The 20102-nt window shown below is 42.2% G+C and overlaps 1 protein-coding gene across 1 annotated transcript in view; it reads left to right on the top strand.

The window, feature by feature from the left end:
- The window catches only part of LOC134347087 (uncharacterized), a 136095-nt gene that overhangs the window by 21273 nt on the left and 94720 nt on the right, over positions 1-20102 (top strand). Inside the window, exon 2 of the mRNA XM_063049200.1 lies at positions 14452-14507. Coding sequence (XP_062905270.1) covers positions 14452-14507 — 56 coding nt within the window. The remainder of the gene's footprint in view (positions 1-14451; positions 14508-20102) is intronic.

Raw genomic sequence — 20102 nt, 5'->3', positions numbered from 1 at the left:
TATTGCATTTTGGAAAATATCCCAACTTTTCTGGAAATGGGGTTTGTAAATTGTGGAATAGACTGGACATAAGGAACTCCCTTATAATTGACTTATCACTATATTCATGCAAGGAAAATATGCACTGTGTGTTTAGTATTAAATTCGTTTGATAAACCCTTTTAGAAAAGAAATTGAGTGATTAGCCTCTGATAAGTGACTTATAGTTGACTTATCACCTATATTCTGGTCGTGATTAACAACCATCTCCCCCCCCCCCAGTTGGCCAGTCCGCGGTGCAAAAAACATTGGGGACCCCTGATCTAAATCGTTGATGTACCCCTGCGGAACACCACTAGTCATTGGCAGCCGACCAGAAAAGTATCCTTTTATTCCCATTCACTGCCTCTGACCAATCAGCCAATGCTCTAATCATGTTAGTCACTTTCCTGTAATACCACGGGCTCTTAACTTGGTAAGCAGCCTCATGTGTGGCACCTTGTCAAAGGCCTTCTGAAAGTCCAAATAAACAACATCCACTGCATTCCCTTTGTCTATCCTACTACTTGTAATCTCCTCAAAGAATTCCAACTGGTTTGTCAGGCAGGATTTTCCCTGAAGGGAACCATGCTGACTTTGTACTATCTTGTCCTGTATCACCAAGTACTCCATCATCTCATTCTTAACAATCGACTCCAAAATCTTCCCAACCACTGAGGTCAGGCTAACTGGTGTATAATTTCCTTCCTGCTGCCTTCCTCCTTTCTTAAAGAGTGGAGTAACACTTGCAATTTTCCAGTCCTCTGGCACCATGCCAGAGTCCAATGATTTCTGAAAGATCATTTCTAATGCTACCACAATCTCTATTGCTACCTCTTTCAGAACCCTTGGGTGCATTTCCTCTGGTCCGGGTGATTTATGTACCTTTAGGTCTTTCAGCTTTTTGAGCACCTTCTTTCTTGTAACAGTAACTGCACCCACTAAATTTTTGCTTTTTTGTATGCCCTTTCTTTTGCTTTTGCATTAGTTTTGACTTCCCTTGTCAGCCACAGTTGTACTACTTTGCCATTTGAGTATTTCTTTGTCTTTGGAATACATCTATCCTGCACCTTCCTCATTTTTCCAAGAAACACATGCCTTTGCTGCCTTGCTGTCATCCCTGCCAACACTGCCTTCCAGTTTACTTTGGCTAACTGCTGTCATGCCACTGTAATTTCATTTACTCCACTGAAATACTGCTACATCAGACTGTACTTTCTCCCTATCAAATTTCACGATGAACTCAATCATATTGTGATCACTGCCTCCTAAGGGTTCTTGTACCTTAAGCTCTCAGTTCACCTCTGGTTCATTACATAACACCATGTCCAGTACAGCTGATCCCCGAGTAGGCTCAATGACAAACTGCTCAAAAAAGCCATTTAACGGACTTACCACTCTTGAGATCCATTACCAACCTGATTTTCCAAATTGACTTGCATATTATAATCTCCCATGACTATGATAACATTTTGATGTGCTTTTTCTATTTTCTGTTGTAATCTGTGGTCCACATCCCAGCTACTGTTTGGATGGCAGTATATAACTGCCATCAGGGTCCTTTTAGCTTGCAGTTTTGTAACTCAACCCAGAAGGATTCAGCATCTTCTGATCTTATGTCACATCTTTCTATTGATTTCATGCCGTTCTTTACCAGCAGAGTCATGCCACTCCCTCTGCCTACCCTCCTATTTCTCCAGTACAACGTAACCTTGGACATTCTGCTCCCAACTACAACCATCCTTTAGCCATGATTCAGTGATGGCCACAACATCATACCTGACGATCTGTAATAGTGCAACAAGATCATCCACTTTATTTCTTATACTTCGTGCATTGAGATTTAACATTTCGAGTACTGTATTTGCTACCCTTTTTGACTCCCTATTCCTAATGCACTGATACTTACCCTGCTGGCTGCAATTATGTCCTATCATCTGCCTGCCCTTCCTGACAGTCTTTCCTTTTTTACCATCCATCCTATCCTGAGTCCCTTCATTCCAGTTCCCACACCCCTGTCAAATTAGTTTAAATCCTCCCCAACTGCTCTAACAAACCTGCCATGAGAATATTGGTCCCCCTTGGGTTCAGGTGCAACCCGTCACTTTTGAACAGATCATACCTCTCCCAGAAAAGATCCCAATGATCCAAGAACCTGAAACCCTGCCCCCTGCACCAGCTTCTCAGCCACACATTAATTTGCCATATCATCCTGTTTCTCCCTTCCATGGCATGTGGCACAGGCAGCCATCCAGAAATTACTACTCAGGAGGTCCTTCTTCTCAGCTTTCAGCTCAGCTCTCTAAATTCTCTTTTCAGGACCTCTTTGCTTTTCTTTCCTATGTCATTGGTACCGATATGTACCAGATGTCTTGGCTGCTCTCCCTTAACTCTACCCAGAAGGATTTAACTTTCCTGTAACTCTTGATTAATTATCTCCTTCTCTCCCGCACAAGCTGAAGGTCATTCAGCTGCTGCTTCAGATCTGGAACGCAGCCTCCAAGGAGCTGCAGCTGGATGCACTTAATGCAGATGTAGTTCGCTGGGAGACTCTGAGTCTCCTAGGACAGCGGTCCCCAACCACCGGGCCACAAAGCATGCGCTACCGGGCTGCGAGGAAATGATATGATTTGGCGATATGAGTCAGCTGCACCTTTCCGCATTCCCTGTCACGCCCACTGTTGAGCTGGAATGCACACAAGGTCATTACCCACGCATCATCCGTGTCAGCGCGGGAAGGAGATCAACTCCTTGAGCTTGCAAATGACGGCGGGCTAAAAAGTATGTTTGACATAATATCTCTGCCAGCATTCTGGATCAAACTCAAGGCTAAATATCCTGAGGTAACCATGAAAGCACTGAAAAGGTTGCTTCCATTTCCGATATATCTCTGCAATGAATGCAACGAAAACTAAATTGCAGAATAGACTAGACATAAGGAACCCCCTTTGAGTATCGCTGTCTCCCATCACCCCTCGATAGGACTGTCTTGTTGCAGGAAAACAAGTATTCAGCCCAGGGCTCCCACTGATTCAGCGATATTGGTGCGTTGCAATGATTTTATATGTTCATATGGGGAAAATATGTGCTGTGTGTTTAATATCCAAACATTACTTAAAATGTTATGATGCTATTGACTTATAAGTGACTTATATAACCATATAACAATTACAGCACGGAAGCAGGCGATCTCAGCCCTTTTAGCCCGTGCCGACGCTACTCTCACCTAGTTCCACCGACCTGCACTCAGCCCATAACCCTCCATTCCTCTCCTGTCCATATACCTATCCAATTTTTCTTTAAATGATTATATCAAACCTGCCTCTACCACTTCTACTGGAAGTTCGTTCAATACTTTCTTCAAGCTCCACTGTCCTCCCCTGATAATTGACTTATCACTATATTCATGCAAGGAAACTATGGGCTGTGTGTTTAATATTAAATTTGTTAGATAAACCCTTTTAGAAATGAAATTGAGTGTATTAGCCACTTATCACCTATATTCCGGTCATGATTAACCCCCCCCCCGAACAGAATCGCCAAAAACGATTTGTAGGGGGAAAAAATTGGCACGTACACACATGCACACTAGTGCCCATGCAAGGCTTCATGGTCATTGTAGTCTTTCTCCGGGTAAACACAATGTATTTGACCGCTACTTTTGTCAGTTGGCAACCCTACTCCCCCCCCCCCCACCTCCCAGTCGGCCGGTCCGCAAGAATATTGTCAATATTAAACCGGTCTGCAGTGCAAAAAAGGTTGGGGACCCCTGTCCTAGGACTCCAGCATCTGGCATGAAGAACACACAACAGTCATTTACTGCACTAGGGATAGTAAGGGGGGAAGAAAAAAGGGAACCTTAACAAAAGCTTACCCAGAGCCAGCACCTCTTTCGAGCTGAAGCCTTCTTTGAGTCACAGCTTGACACCACTGGCCTACTCCTAACAATGGCCGCCCTGCTTGTCCCTTCTGTACTTTTAAACAAGCGTCCCTGATCTGCAAGAAACCTTGTCACTGTGACCTGCTCCTGCTGCTGATTGGGCTGCCAGAATGAGTTTGAATGCCTGCAAAAGTCTCCTTTTAAGGGGAATGGAATATAAAAGCAAGAAGATAAGGCTGAGCCTTTACGAGACACCAGTCAGGCCGCATGGAGCGTTGTCAACAGTTTTATCTCAGAAAGGATGCGTTGTCATTGGAGAAAGTCTTCACGAGGATGATCATTTGGCAGCGTTGGGCCTGTACTCAGTGGAATTTAGAAGAATGCATGGTGATCTCATTGAAACCTACTGAATGTTGAAAGTACTAGATAAAGTGGATGTAGAGATGATGTTTCCTACAGTGGGTGTATCTAGAACTAGAGGGTACAGCCTCAAAATTGAAGGGTGACCCTTTAGAACAGAGGAAAGGAAGATTTTTTTTAACGAGAGTAGTAAATCAGTGGAATGCTGTGTCTCACAGTATGGTGGGGGCCAAGTCAGTGGGTAGATTTAAAGTGGAAGTCGATAGTTTCCTGATTGGTCAGAGCATTAAAGGATATGGCAAGAAGGCCATTATGTAGTGATGGGATCCAGAACCAGCTATGATGGAATGACTCTATGGGCTGAATGGCATAATCTGCTGATATGTCTTATAGTGCTGTAGCAGTCTTACAGCTTCAATGAATATGGTTTTATTCTGATCTATGATATCATTTGAGTGGCTGCATGATATTTCTCCAAGTGCCTCCTTCATCCTGTAAGTGCGATGGTTGTTGGTTTAATTGACTATTTAAAATTTTTGCCTAGCATGTCTGACTGATGGTGCTTGGGAAACTGAAACGTCTGAAGGTAGATAATTCACCTAGACCAGATGGGTTACACCATATCCTTAACAATCGATTCCAGCATCTAGCCAAACACAGGTCAGATTAATTGGTCTATAATTTCCTGTTTTCTCCCTCTCTCCCTTCTTGAAGAGTGGAGTGACATTTGCAATTTTCCAGTCATCTGGAACCATTGATTCTTCAAACATTATTACTACTGCCTCCACAAGAGACATGCCTCTTCTGGTTAGGAAGATGTTAGAGTCATTTGTTAAGGATATGGTTTCAGGGTACATGAAGGCATGTGATAAAATTGGCTGTAGTCAACATTGTTTCCTTGAGGGAAAATCTTGCCTTTCAAATCTGTTGGAATTCCTTGAAGAAATAACAAGCAGGATAGACAAAGGGGAATCAGTGAAGGTGGTTCACTTGGATTTTCAGAAGATGTTTGACAAGGTGCCACCCATGAGGCTGCTAAACAAGTTAAGAGCCCATTATATTATAGGAAAGATTCTAGCATGGATAGAGCATTGGCTTATCGGCAGGAGGCAAGGAGTGGGAATAAAGGGAGCCTTTTCTGGTTGGTTGCTCGAGGTGGTGTTCCATAGGGGGTCTGTGTTGGGACTGCTTTTTACATTATATGCATTGGACACGTGGCCAAGTGGTTAAGGCGTTCGTCTAGTTATCTGAAGGTTGCTAGTTCGAGCCTCAGCTCTGGCAGCATGTTTGTGCCCTTGAGCAAGGCACTTAATCACATATTGCTCTAGTCTGTGCAAGGAGTGGCACCCCACACAGACTTCCGATCTGCGCCTTGTAAGGCATGAAAATGCCCGATGCAGGCCTCTCATGGTCTGAGTCGACGTTCCTCCCTTTACATTATATGTCAATGATTGGATAAAGGAATTGATGGCCTTGTGGCCAAGTTTACAGATGATTCGAAGATGGGCGGAGGGTTAGGTAATGTTCAGGAAGCAGAGAGGTTACGGATGGACTTAAACATTAGAAAAATGGACAAGGAAATGGTAGATGGAATACTGTGCTGGGAAGTATATGGTCATGCACTTTGGTAGAAGAAGTAAGAGCATTGACTATTTTCTAAATAGAGAGAAAATTCAAAAGTCTGAGGCACAAAGGGACTTGGGAGTCCTTGTATAGGGTAGGATTCCTTAAAGGTTAACTTGTAGGTTGAGTCTGTGATGAGGAAGGCAAATGCGATGTTAGCATTCAATTCCAGAGGATTAAAATGTAATAGCAAGGATGTAAAGTTAAGGCTTTATAAGGCGCTGGTGAGGCCTCACTTGGAGTATTGTGAGCAGTTTTTGACTATAAGATATAGGAGCAGAATTAGGCCATTTGGCCTATAGAGTGCTTCACCATTTGATAATGGCTGACGCAGTTTTCCTCTCAGCCCCAATCTCCTGCCTTCTCCCCAAATCCCTTCATGCTCTGACCAATCGAGAACCTCTTGTTACGTACCCCGTAACTGGGTTGCCAAACCAGCAGAAATGGATCACTCAGTTGGAGTCTGGATTACTAGAACTAAGAAAGTTTTATTAAAGAAACGAGCAACACAGTAATCGAAAGGATAATAAATGCAACAGTTCAGCAATGATAAACACACATGTACACCGAATTAAGATAACAGGATCAATCAAGCTCTATTGTTGTCTAGGGGTAAATGACCAATTTCAAAGTGACGCAAAGTTCAGTCCAATTTAGTTCAGTTCGCAGTAATCGTTGCCGTGGCGATGGACAATGTGGGGGAAGGAGAGAGAGAACAAGAATGAATGATCATTCAAAACGGCTTCCACACACAGACCTGCGATATTGCTCACAAGCAGCTTTTTGGGCGAGTCCTTTGTGATGTCACCTGAGGTCATCTGTGACCCCTCCTCCAGATGCGGTCGATCCTCTGCAGTGAACCTGGCACCCAAGCAAGGGTGGACACACACCGGGTTCCCGCTGATCGTACCTTTCCACCCTGTGCGTCTATGGCTTGGTTCCGCAACCAGCCTTCCAAATGACTCCCGCCGACTTGCGGGGGGGCACCGCTTCCAGGGTCTCGTTACCTTGTGGTGTCGTGTGTGTCTTGCCTTAGCGAACCTGTCCCTTTTTATCCCCCTGCTGGGGTATCGCTTGTCCGTCACTTCAAACAGTTCAGGGTTCAAAGGGGGAGCCGCTCTTGACAATACCCAGACTGATGGCTCCTTCATTAACATCTCCAAATGCTGCTTCATTGTGTTCCTTATCGCTCCCTCCCCTGAGGACAGGTGGCAGACCAACTGCTGATGCCACTGGTGCTAGCCCAGGCCAGCAAACATCTTAATTTATGTGTATTCTCGTCACACTCTCCACCTCTGTTTTATATATACACATAAAAAACTGGCCTCCCCAGCTGCTTGTGTCAAAGAATTCCACAGGTTCACCACTCTCTGTCTAAAGAAATTCCTCCTCATCTCCATTCTAAAAGGACACTCTACCCCTCTATTTTGAGGCTGTGTCCTCTGCTTTTAGACTCTCCCACCATTGAAAACATTATCTCCTCATCCACTCTATCAAGGCCTTTCATCATTTGATAGATTTCAATGAGATCACCCCTAATTCTTCTGAACTCCAGTGAATTCGGGCCCAAAGCCAACATACGGTCTTCATATCAAATGCCATCCAATCCTGCAATCATTTTTATGAGCCTCTTTTGAACCTTCTCCAGTTTCAGCACATCCCTTCCAAGATGAGGGGCCCAAAACTGCTCGCAATACTCCAAGTGAAGCTTGACCGGTGCTTTATAATGTCTCAACATTACATCCTTGCTTTTGTAGTCTAGTCCTCTTGAAATGAATGCTAACATTGCATTTGCCTTCCTCACCACAGACTCAACCTGCAAATTAACCTTTAGAGAATCCTGCACAAGGACTCCCAACTCCCTTTGCACCATAGTTTTTTGGCATTTTCTCTCCATTTTGGAAATAATCAACCCTTTCATTTCTTCTACCAAAGGCATATTTTCCTGACACTTTATTTCATCTGCCATTTCCTTGCCCATTCTCCTAATCTGTCTTAAGTCCTTCTGTAGCCCCTCTACTTCCTTAAAACTACCTGACCCTCTAACTATCTTCATATTGCCTGCAAACTTTACAACAAAGCCATCAATTCCATTATCCAAATCATTGAGATATAATGTAAAAAGAATCTGTCTTAACACCGACCCCTGTGAAACACCACTAGTCGCTAGCAGCCAGCCAGAAATGGCCTCCTTTATTCCCACTCTTTGCCTCTTGACAATCAGCCACTGTTTTATCCATTCTAGAATCTTTCCTGTAATACTGTAGGCTCTTAACTTGATAAGCAGCTTCACGCCTGGCACCTTGTCAAAGGCTTTCTGAAAATCTAAATACACAACATCAGCCGATTCTCCTTTATCTATTCTGCTGTTATTTCTTCAAAGAATTCCAACAGATTTGTCAGGCAAGATTTTCCCTTGAGATAATCATGCTGACTATGGCCTATTTTATCATGTGCCTCCAAGTACCCCAGGACCTCATCCTTAATAATCGATTCCAACAGCTTTCCAACCACTGAGGTCAGACTAACTGTTCTATAGTTTTCTTTCTACTGCCTCTCTCCCTTCTTGAAGAATGGAGTGACATTTGCAATTTTCCAGTCTTCTGGAACTATTCCATAATCTAGTGATTCTTGAAAGATCATTACTAATGTCTCCACGATATCTTCAGCTCCCTCTTTTAGAACTTTGTGGTGTACACCATCTGATCCAGGTGTCTTATCTACCTTCAGACCTTTTAATTTCCCATGAACCTCCTCTCTAGTTATGGTAACTTAACACACTTCATGACCCCTGACACCTGGAACTTCCACTATACTACTTGTGTTTTCTACTGTGAAGAATGATGCAAAATACTTATTCAGTTTCTCCACCATTTTGTTGTTCCCCCATTACTACTTGTCCAGCATCATTTTCCGGTGATACATTATCCAATCTCACCTTTTACACTTAATGTATTTGAAGAAACTTTTGGTACTCTCTTTAATATTATTGGTGAGCTTACTTTCATATTCTGTCCTTACCTTTTTAATGACTTTTTAGTTACCTTCTGTTGGGTTTTAAAAGCTTCCCAGTCCTCTAACTTCCTACTAATTTTTGATCTGTTACGTGCACTCTCTTTGGCTTTTATGTTGGCTTCGACTTCTCTTGTTATCCACGGTTGTGTCATCTTTCCTTCAGAGTACTTCTTTGGGATGTATCTATCCTGTGCCTTCCAAATTGCTCCCAGAAATTTCAGACATTACTGTTCTGCCAATGTTGTTTTCCAGTCAATTCTGGCCAACTCCTCTTTCATGTCTCTGTAATTCCCTTTACTCCACTGTAATACTGATACATCTGACTTTAGCTTCTCCTCAAATTTCAGGGTGACTTTGATCATTTGTGATCATTTGCCCTAAAGGTTCTTTTACCTTAAGCTCTCTAATCAATTCTGGTTCATTGCACAACACCCAATCCAGAATACCTGATCTCTTAGTGGGCTCAAACATGAGCTGCTCTAAAAACCCATCTCGAAGACTTTCTAGAAATTCCCCCGACTGGAATCCAGCACCAGGCTGATTTTCCCAATCTACTTGCATAGTGCAGTCCCCCAGAACTATTGTAACATTGCCCTTTTAGCATGTATTTTCTATCTTCTTTTGTAATTTGTAGGCCACATCCTTACTACTGTTTGGGGGGGCGGGGGGGCGTCTGTATACAACTCCATTCAGAGTCTTTTTACTCTTGCAGTTCCTTAGTTCTATCCAAAATGATACAACACCTTCTGACCCTATGTCACCTCTTTTTATTAACTTGATTTAATTTTTTACCAACAGAGCAATGCCGCCCCCCCCCCCGCTTTCCTGCCTATCCTTTCAATACAATGTGTATCCTTGGACATTAAGCTCCCAGCTATAATCTTCTTTCAGCCATAATTCAGTGATGTCTGCTACATCATTTCTGTCAATTTGCAGCTATGCTGCCAGTTCATCGACCTTATTTTGTATACTGTGCGCATTCAAACACAACACCTTCAGTCCTATATTCACTGTTTTTGATTTTGTCGGCCTTTTACATTGCAACTCATCCTGTTGACTGCAATTTTGCCCTATCAACAGCCTTTTATCTAAGAAAGGATGTGTTGACATTGGGAGAATTTTCAACAGAGGTTCACAAAAATGATTCAGGGGTTGAATGGCTTATCATATGAGTCTCACTGGAATTGGGAAGAATGAAGGGGGATCTGATAGAAACCTATCAAGTGTTCAAAGGCCTGAGTAGGGTGGATGTGGAAAGGATGTTTCCTATGGTGGGGGAGTCTAAGACCAGATGACACGGCCTGAGAATAGAGAGATGTCCGTTTAGAACAAAGGTGAGAAGGAATTTCTTTAGCCAGAGTGTGGTGAATCTGTGGAGTTCGTTGCCCTAGGTGGCTATGGAGCCTTAGTCATTGGGTATATTTAAGGCAGAGGTTGATAGCTTTGTGATTTTCTCACTGTTACCATCAGGTAGAAGGTAATGAAGCCTGAAGGCACACACTTAGCGATTCAGGAAAAGCTTCTTCCCCTCCACCATCCGATTTCTAAATGAACATTGAATCTTTGGACACTACCTCACTTTTTTTAATATATAGTATTTACGTTTTAAAAAAATCTGTTTAATATATGTAATTGATTTGTTTATTATTGTTTATTTATTTTTCTCTCTGCTAGATTATGTATTGCATTGAGCTGCTGCTGCTAAGTTAACAAATTTCATGTCACATGCCGGTGATAATAAACCTGATTATGATTCTGATTAGTCAGGGCATGAAGAGATACGGGGAGAAGCCAGGACATTGGGGCTAAGAGGGAAATGGATCAGCCATGATGAAATGGCGGAGCGGACTCGATGGGCCAAATAGCCTAATTCTGCTACTTTGTCAGATGGTCTTATTTTGGCTTTATATCACTAATTTTAGATTTTTCTGTAAGCTTACTGGCCATGCTAATTACATTATCATCAAAATAATAAATATAGATGACAAACAATAGTGCAACCAGCACCAATAGCTGTGATACACTACTGGTCATAGACCACCAATCTGGAAGATAAGCCCCCATTATCACCTTTTGACTCCTTCGTCTACAAGCTAATTTTGTATCCATTGGCTAACTCAACCTGGATCACTTCTATACTAATTTTCCTGACTAGTCTATCGTGCAGAATCTCATAGAATGCTTTGGTGAAGTTATTGTAGACCACGACTACCTTAATTCTATTCATCCCCTCTTCAAAATATCAAAACTTAGTCATATTTGTAAGATATAATTTCCATGTACAAAGCCATGTTGACTATCCCTAATCAGTCAAGAGAAAATCTGCAAATTCTGGAAATCCAGAGCAATATACAGCAACAAAATGCTGGAAAACTCAGCGGGCCAGGCAGCATCTATGGAAAAGAGTCAATGTTTTGGTCTGAGACCCTTCATCAGGACAGGAAAGAGAGGAGAGAAGTCAGAATGAGAAGGTGCGGGAAGGGGGAGGAAGAAGCACAAGGTTGCAGGTGATAGGCAAAACCAGGAGAGGGTGAAAAAAAGAGCTGGGAAGTTGATTGGTAAAAGAGATAAAGGGCTGGAGAAGGGGTAATCTGATTGGAGAGGACAAAAGACCATGGAAGAAAGGGAAGGGGGATGGGCACCAGAGGGAGGTGATGGGCAGGTAAGGAGATAAGGTGAGAGAAAGAACAGGGAAATGGTGACATGGGGAGAGGGCGGTGGGGGGGGAGGCAATTACCAGAAGTTCAAGAAACTGATGTTCATGCCATCAGGTTGAGGGCTGCCCAGGGGGGTTGCTCCTTCAACCTAAGTGTGGCCTCATCGCAGCAGTAGAGGAGACCATGGACTGATGTGTCAGAATGGGTCTGATAAGTAGAATTGAAGTGGGTGGTCATTGGGAGATCTCGCTTTTTGTGGCGGATGGGGTAAAAGTGCGTGGCAAAGGGGTCTCCCAGTCTACGTTAGGTCTCACTGATATACAGGATGCCACATTAGGAGCACCAGATACAGTACATGACCCCAACCAACTCGCAGATGAAGTGTTGCCTCACCTGGGAGGGCTGTTTGGGGTCCTGAATGATAGTGACGGAGGATGTGTAGAGACAGGTGAGGCACTTGTTCCACTTGGAAGGGTAAGTGCCGGGGGGAGATTAGTGGGGAGGGACAAATGGATGAGAGACACGTGGAGAGCGATCTCTGCCAATCGTGTGAGGGTAGGGAAAGATATGCTTGCTGATGGAATCTTGTATGTGATGGTGAAAGTTGCGGAGAACTATGAGCTAGATGTGGAGGATATTGGGGTAGTAGGTGAGGACAAGAGGAACCCTACCCTTGACGTAGCAGTGGGGGCATAGGGTGAGGGCAGATGTGCTTGAAATGGAAGAGATGTGGGTGAGGGCAGTGTTGATGGTGGAGGAAGGGAAGCCCCTTTCTTTGAAGGAGGAGGACATTTCAGTTGTTCTGGAGTGAAGAGCCTCCTCCTGAGAACAGATGCAGCAGCAATGGAGGGACTGAGAGAAGGGGATGGAATGTTTACAGGTGACAGGTTGAGAAAAGTTATAGTCCAGATAGATGTGAGAGTCAGTGGTTATATGAAAGATATCAGTAGATAGACTGACCTCCGACTTGGAGACAGAGATTGAAAAAGGAGAGAGAGAGAAAGGTGTCAGAAATGGACCAAGTAAATTTAAGGACAGAATGGAACTTTGCCTCCATCTTCTACCCCTGAGGCAGTTGGGTACCTTAGACTGCTGAAGCAGGAGGTTAAACATATCAGTGAGCACTCGAGTCAGTTGATCAGCACAGGTATTTTAGCACTTGACCAGGTATCCAATCTGGGTCTGATGCTTTCTGTGGGTTCACCCTCCTGAAGGATGTGCTCACGTTATACACTATCTTTCTTTTATAAAGTAGATATATCCAAAGTATTATTAATTTCCATTAAGTGTCATCTTTTGCTTATTTAATACAGATAAAAATATTCATTTAAGACCTTGCCCACCTGTCGTTCCATACATTGAAGAGGACTTCCTCCCTATAGATAGTCTTTTGCTTTTAGTATATTTGTAGAATCTATTGGATTCTCTTCTACCTTATTTGCCAGAGATATCTCATTTTCCTTTTCGCCCTGCTGATTTCCCACTTAAGTGTACTCCTACATGTCTTATATTTAGGGTTTCACTTGTTCCCAGCTGCTGTATGCCTCATTTTTCCTGACTTGACCCTTAGGATTCTTTGTGAACCAGGATTCCCTCATCTTCTCTTAGTTAGTCCTGACGAAGGGTCTCGGCCGGAAACGTCGACTGTACCTTCTTCCTATAGATGCTGTCTGGCCTGCTGCGTCACTAGCAATTTTTATGTGTGTTGCTTGAAATTGCAGCATCTGCAGATTTTCTCGTGTTTGCGTTTTTAAATTCCCTAATTTTGCCAACCTTGTCCTTTTCTCTTACAGGAACATATTGTAACTAAAATCCCCATCTCACTTTTAAAAGCCTCCCACTTGCCAGAAATCCACTTACGTGCCAACAGCCTCCCCCAATCAAACTTTGGAAATTCCTTCAAAATCTGTCTCCCCACTTTAATTTGTGGGCCAGTCCTTTTCCACAACTGTTTGTAAAACTAATAGAATTATGATCGCTGCACCCAAAATGCTCCTCCACTGACACTTCAGTCACTTTTCATTCTGTTTTATTTATTATTTAGAGCGCAGAACACATCCTTCTAGCCCAATGACTAATGAACTTACTAACTGGTATGATTTGGAAAGTAGGAGGAAACCAGAATACACTTCAGTCACTTTCCATGCCTCATTTAAGAAATCTAGAGTTGTGGATCCTCTCCAATTGAACCATCTACATTGATGTAGATTGTGGGACTGCTTTATTGAGCGCATTCGCTCCATCTGTAAAAAGCAAGATCCAACCATTTGAATTCAAATCCCCGTTCCCATTTTGACGTGTCAATCCATGGTTGCCTGTATTGCCATGATGAGGCCACTCTCAGGTTGGTGGAGCAACATCTCATATTCCTATTCCAACCTGCTGGCATGAACATTGATTTTACTAACTTCCAGTAATTCCCCTCCCCTTTCGATTCCCCACTTTGGCTGCCCCTTAACTACTCTCTTCTCACCTACATGCCTGTCTGTCACCTCCCCCGGTGCCTTTCCTCCTTCCCTTTCTCCTGTGGTCCACTTTTTTTCTCCTATTAGATTTCTTCTTCTCCAGTCCTTTACCTTTTCCATCCTTCACTTCTTCACTTCTCAGTTTCACCTATCACCTTTTAGCTTGTACTCCTTCTCCTTCCCACCCATCTTCTTATTCTGGCTTACTCCCCCTTCCATTCCAGTCCTGATGAAAGGTCTTGGCCCAAAACATCAGCTGTTCATTTCCATAGCTGCTGCCTGACCTACTGAGTTCCTCCAGCATTTTGTGTGTGTTGCTCTGGATTTCCAGAATCTGTAGGATCGCTTGTGATTACAGGCCATCTACCTGCTTTAGAAAATTGATGTTACCGTGATAAATTGTTGGCATTTTATACTACCTTTTGTTTTTCAGGAATTGCCTAAACAGCCATACAGAAGTAGATTCTACAGAGGCAATGCATTTGGGAGGTAAAGGACCATTGAATGGTTTCTGTTTGGAATAGATGAATGATTTGTGAAGGCCTATGCTGATACTAAGTAAAATTTCATTTATCTGCATGTATTTACAAAATTAGTGATTAAAGTTCAAAATAAAAGTATTACCAAAGTACATATATATCACCATGTACAACCCTGAGACTGGTTTTCAAATAGTAAATTACATAAACAGTAAATCCAAGAAACGTAATAGAATCAGTGAAAGACCACACCCAACAGGAAGGACACACGACCAATGTGCAAAAGACAACAAACTGCAAATATAAAAGGGAAAAAAAATATTAATAATAAATAAGCAATAAATATTGAGTACATGAGATAAGAGTCCTTGAAAGGGAGCCCATAGGTTGTGAGAAGTTCATTGATGGGGCGAGTAAAGTTAAATGTAATTCAATTGCATTTCCTGGAAAATTGTCCACTTTTTTGTTTTTCCTTCTGACATATGAATAGCTGAGTAGGTGTCCTTTGAATTTATAGTTTTACAATCATAAGAAAAGTGAAGGGGGGAAAAAACCCTGGATTCTTTGCAGTTGAATTGTAATGTTTACTAGAATATCTGCATTTGAGTAAATGTTGCGTAATTTAGAATCATAGAACCTTAGAACACCGCAGCACCAAAACAGGCCTTCGGCCCATTGTGTCTCTTTCGAACTATTAATGTGCCTAGTCCCGTCGATCTGCACCTGGACCATAGCCCGCCACACTCCTCGCTTCCAAGTAGCTATCGAAATTTCTTTTAAATGTTGAAATTGAACCTGAATCCACCACTTCCACTCTTAGTTCATTCCACACTCACACCACCCTCTGAATGAAGACATTCCCCCCTCATGTTCCTCTGAACATTTCACTTTTCACTTTTAACCCATGACCTCTAGTTGTACTCACCAAATCTAAGTGGAAAAAGCCTGCTTGCATTTACTCAACCTATACCCTTCATAATTTTGTATACCTCTATCAAATTTCCTCTCATTCTCATACGCTCTAGGGAATAAGATCCCAAGTTATTCAACCTTTCCCTTTAACTCAAGTCCTGGCAGCATTCCTGTATATTTTCTCTGTGCTCTTTCAACCTTATTCATGCCTTTCCAGTGTGCAGGTGATCAGAGTTGCACACAATACTCCAAATTGGGCCTCACCAACATCTTATACAACTTTAAGATAACATCCCAACATCAGTACTCAATACTTTGATTTATGAAGGCCAGTGTGCTTAAAGCTCTTTACAAATGTTATCTATGTCTTCCTAGAATCTTCTCTTCTACCGCATTCCTCCATGCCCTACTGGTCACCGTTTAAGTTCTACCCTGGTTTGTCCTCCCAAAGTGTAATACCTCAGACTTGTTTCAAAGGTACATTTAATGTCAGAGAAATGTATAGAATGTACATCCTGAAATGGTTTTTCTTTGCAACCATCCATGAAAACAGAGGAGTGCCCCAAAGTATGAATGACAGTTAAATGTTAGAACCCTAAAGTCCCCCCAGCTAACCTCCCTCCCTCATGTAAGTGGCAGCAAGCACGATCCCCCTTCCCCCCACCAGCAAAAAATAGCATTGGCACCCATCACCAAGCACTCAAGCATGTAGCAAAAGCAACAGCAAAGACACAGACTTGCAGTACTCCAAAAACTATGCGTTTACCCAGTATTCGACATACCACGTTCTCTCTTTCCCTAATAAGGGGGAAAGAGATGTCTCCGTTTCACAGTGAGAGGGAAGAAATAACAAATAACTCGCTGGTTTACGATATTAAAAGTCCGTTGTGTCGCTTTTTCCGAGCTCTGTGCCCAAAGATCTCAGGTCTCTGGGCACACAGCCAAAGATCTTCCAGTTCCCATGGCACACCGGTCTGTAGGGACACTGACTTTCGATCTGCCTGTCTCCAGAGCCTCGAGATCCTAGGCCTCCAAAGGAGAGCCGAACTTTTAGGCCACGCCCTTGGCATGTCGGATAATGGCCAGTCGTGAAATCCTGAGAGTGGGTGCCATTCCCGCAAAGAACTGAAGTCAGCGTGCAACTCCAGGTCAAGGTCTTCAAAAGAACCCTGAAAGGGAAGAATGGAGATATTAAAGATGGAAATAGAGTTGTTTCTGAAGATGCAAGCAAAGGAGTCGCCGTTTAGTGCCATCTTGACTAAGCTCCGCCCTCCAATCTTGTCTACATTAAATTCCATTTGCTGTATTTCAGCCCTTTTGTTTTTTAGCTGGTCCAGGTCCCACTGCAAGCTTTCCTTGCTGTTCACTATGTCCCCAAAATTGGTGTCATTCACAAATGTTCAGTTTACGACATTTTCTAGATCTTTAATTATAGCTGACAAACAACAGACCCAGCACCAATCCCTGCGGCACACCACTTGTCACAGGTCTCCAGTCAGAGGCAACCATCTACTACCACTGTCTGGTTATTCCCATCAAGCTAATGTCTAATCCAATTTACTACCTCATCCTGAATGCCAAGGGACTGAACCTTTTCAATAACCTTCCATGCGCAATCCTGTCAAAGGCCTTGCTAGAGACAACATAGATAACATCCGCTGCTTTGCCTTCATCGACTTTCCTGGTAACTGGTAACTTCCTCGAAAAAGATTGGTTTGACACAACCTACTATGTACGAAACTATGTTGATTATCCCTAATCAGTCCTTGTCTATCCAAATACATGTACTGTATATCCAGTCCCTTGGAATGCCTTCTCACAATTTACCCACTGCTGATGTCAGATGTACTAGCCTATAATTTCCTGGCTTATTTTTAGACAATGGAACAACATTAGCTATCCTCGAATCCTGTGGCACCTCAACCTGATGCTAAGGATGTGTTGAATATCTCCGTAGGATCCTTGCAATTTCTGCACTAGCCTGTCAAGGGAACACCCTGTCAGGATCTGGGGATTTATCCAACCTAATTTGTCTCAAGACTGCAAGCACTCCCTCTTTAATCTGTATATGGTCCGTAACCTTGCTGTTGTTTTGCCTTACTTCCATAGACTCTATGTCCATTTCCTGAGTAAATACAGAAGCAAAAATTTTATTTATGATTTCCCCCCATCTCTTTAGGCTCTGCAAAGAAGACCACATAGGTCTTCAATTTTGTCCCTTGCTATCCATTTGTTTTTAATCTATCTATTGAAGCCCTTGGGATTCTCCTTCACCTTGTTTGGTAGTGCAACCTTATGCCTCCTTTTGGCCCTCCTCATTTCCTTCTTAAGTGTACTCCTCGAGTATCTCATTTTCTCCTTCCTATCTGTACCTGCTATGCACCTCCTTTTTCTTTTCCCCTCATTCAGGTCCTCAATATTTTTTTGAAAACCAAAGTTCCCTAAACCTGTTATCCTTGCCTTTTATTCAGACAGGAACATAAACTCTGTATTCTCAGCATTTCACTTTTTAAAGCCTCCCATTTACTAAGTACACCTTTGCCTGAAAACAACCTGTCCCCATCTACACTTGCCAGATCCTTTCTGATACCATCAAAATTAGCCTTTCTCCAATTTAGAGTCTCAACCTGAGGACCAGACCTATCCTTTCTCCTTAATTATATTGAAACTATTGGCATTGTGATCATAGATTCAAAGTGTTCAATGATTTAAAGTTCTGTCACTTGCACTGTCTCATTCCCTTACTGGAGATCTAGTATTGCATTCTCTCTAATTGGGACCTCTGTGTATTGATTAAGGAAATTTTTCCGAGCATATTTGATAAACTCTATCCCATTTAGCCCAATTGCAGTATGGGAATCCCAGTCAATATATGGAAAGTTAAAATCACCTACTATCACAACCTTGCGTTTCTTGCAACAGTCTGCGATCTCTACAAATTTGCGCCTCTAAATCCTGCTGACTATTGGGTCGTCTATAGTATAAAGTGGATTTCTGTTATTTGGGGCACACAGGGACCAGTACATTTTTGCCCAATTAAGCAGCGGCCTCAATTAGCCAAAGTTTCATGGAAATAGTTAAAAAGTATAAAAGACAAACTACCATTTAACAGTGTAACAAATTGTGTATTTAAATGAAATACAGGACAAATTAGAACACTGTCAATACTGCTAGCACACCATGGGCTAACGTTGTCCCAGTATATAAGAAAGGTGACCACACTGACCCTGGTAGCTACAGACCAGTAAGCTTAATGTGTATCGTTGGTAAGATAATGGAAACGTTAATAAAGAATAAGAAGGAAAAGTAGCTGATAAGAATAGGCAGAAAGCTAGCATGGGTTCAGAAAGGGGAAATCATGTTTTACTAATATGCTGGAGTTCTAAGAAGAGGCAACTAAAATTTGTGATAGCAATCAAGTGGTTGATATTATTTACTTGGACTTTCAGAAAGTTTTTGACAAGGTATCCCACAAAAGGCGAATAATCAAATTACAGGAGGTAGGGATTCAGGGAAGGTATGCGAATGTGTGTAAAATTGGCTCAAAAACAGAAAACAATGGTTTATGGTGAGAGGATCATTTTTGGGATCTGCAGGGATCAGTTCTGGGGCCACATCTATTTCATTAATGATTTGGATAAGCACTAACAAATAAACTAGTAAAGTTTGCAGATGACACAAAATTAGGGGATGTGCTGATAACGTTCAGGCAGCAGAATCAATACAGTTAGACGTAAACAAAATCCAGATCTGGGCGGAAAATATGGTACATGAAAGTTAATGTAATAAATGTAAAATATTACATTTAGAAAGTATTACATTTTAGGAAATAGAAATATTAAATATGAATATACAATGGGGCAGGGTCTTGAGTTAGAAAGTATGAGAAGTATTTGGGTATCCTGGTAGACCCATCACTATCAACATCTAGACAATGCACAGAAGCAATTAGGAAGGTTAGTGGAATGTGGAGTTCAAGTCTAGAGCCATTCTCCTTAAGCTGTATAATGTGCTTGTGAGGCCACACCTTGAATAGTGTGTACAATTTTGGTCTCCATATTTTGTGTTGGATGTGAAGGCACTGGAGAGAATTCATAGAAGGGTGACGAGACTCATTCCAGGTCTGCAGGACATGAGCTATGAAGAAAGATTGAAAATATTAAATCTTTTTAGCCTAAGTAGATGTAGAATGAAAGGAAACATGATAGAAAATTTCGAAATCATTGAGGGTATATGTAAGGTGGATGCCAGCTGCTATTTCAAAATTAATCTATCAGCAAGTACACGGGGCCATAGGTGGAAACTGGTTAAAGAGAGATTTCAAACTAACATCAGGAAGCATTTCTTTACACAACAAGTTGTGGACACAACGAACAAACTACCTAGTTGTGTAGTTGAGAGTAGTACCTTAGCGACTTTCAAATCTAAACTCTATAATTATTTCAACACACTATGTGAATAAGAATTTGGCAAGCTTTGAAGACTGTCGATACCTTCAAATTCTTTATAGGTCCTAACTTGTTGAATTAGTGAAATTGTTTCGTTTTTACTGAGCCATTTCTGACATCTCCAAGCCTGAATGCTTGAAGCTGCAGTGATCAAAGCTGTTCTGAATTGTCTTGCTGCTTATTTCTCTCCAACTATTATTGACAAAAATCACCCATGTTTGAACACAAACACGAAACTGACACTA

Source organism: Mobula hypostoma, chromosome 5 (assembly GCF_963921235.1).
Source record: "Mobula hypostoma chromosome 5, sMobHyp1.1, whole genome shotgun sequence".
Lineage (NCBI taxonomy): Eukaryota > Metazoa > Chordata > Chondrichthyes > Myliobatiformes > Myliobatidae > Mobula > Mobula hypostoma.
Note: the sequence above shows the minus strand (reverse complement) of the source record. Positions and strands in the feature narration are given on the sequence as shown.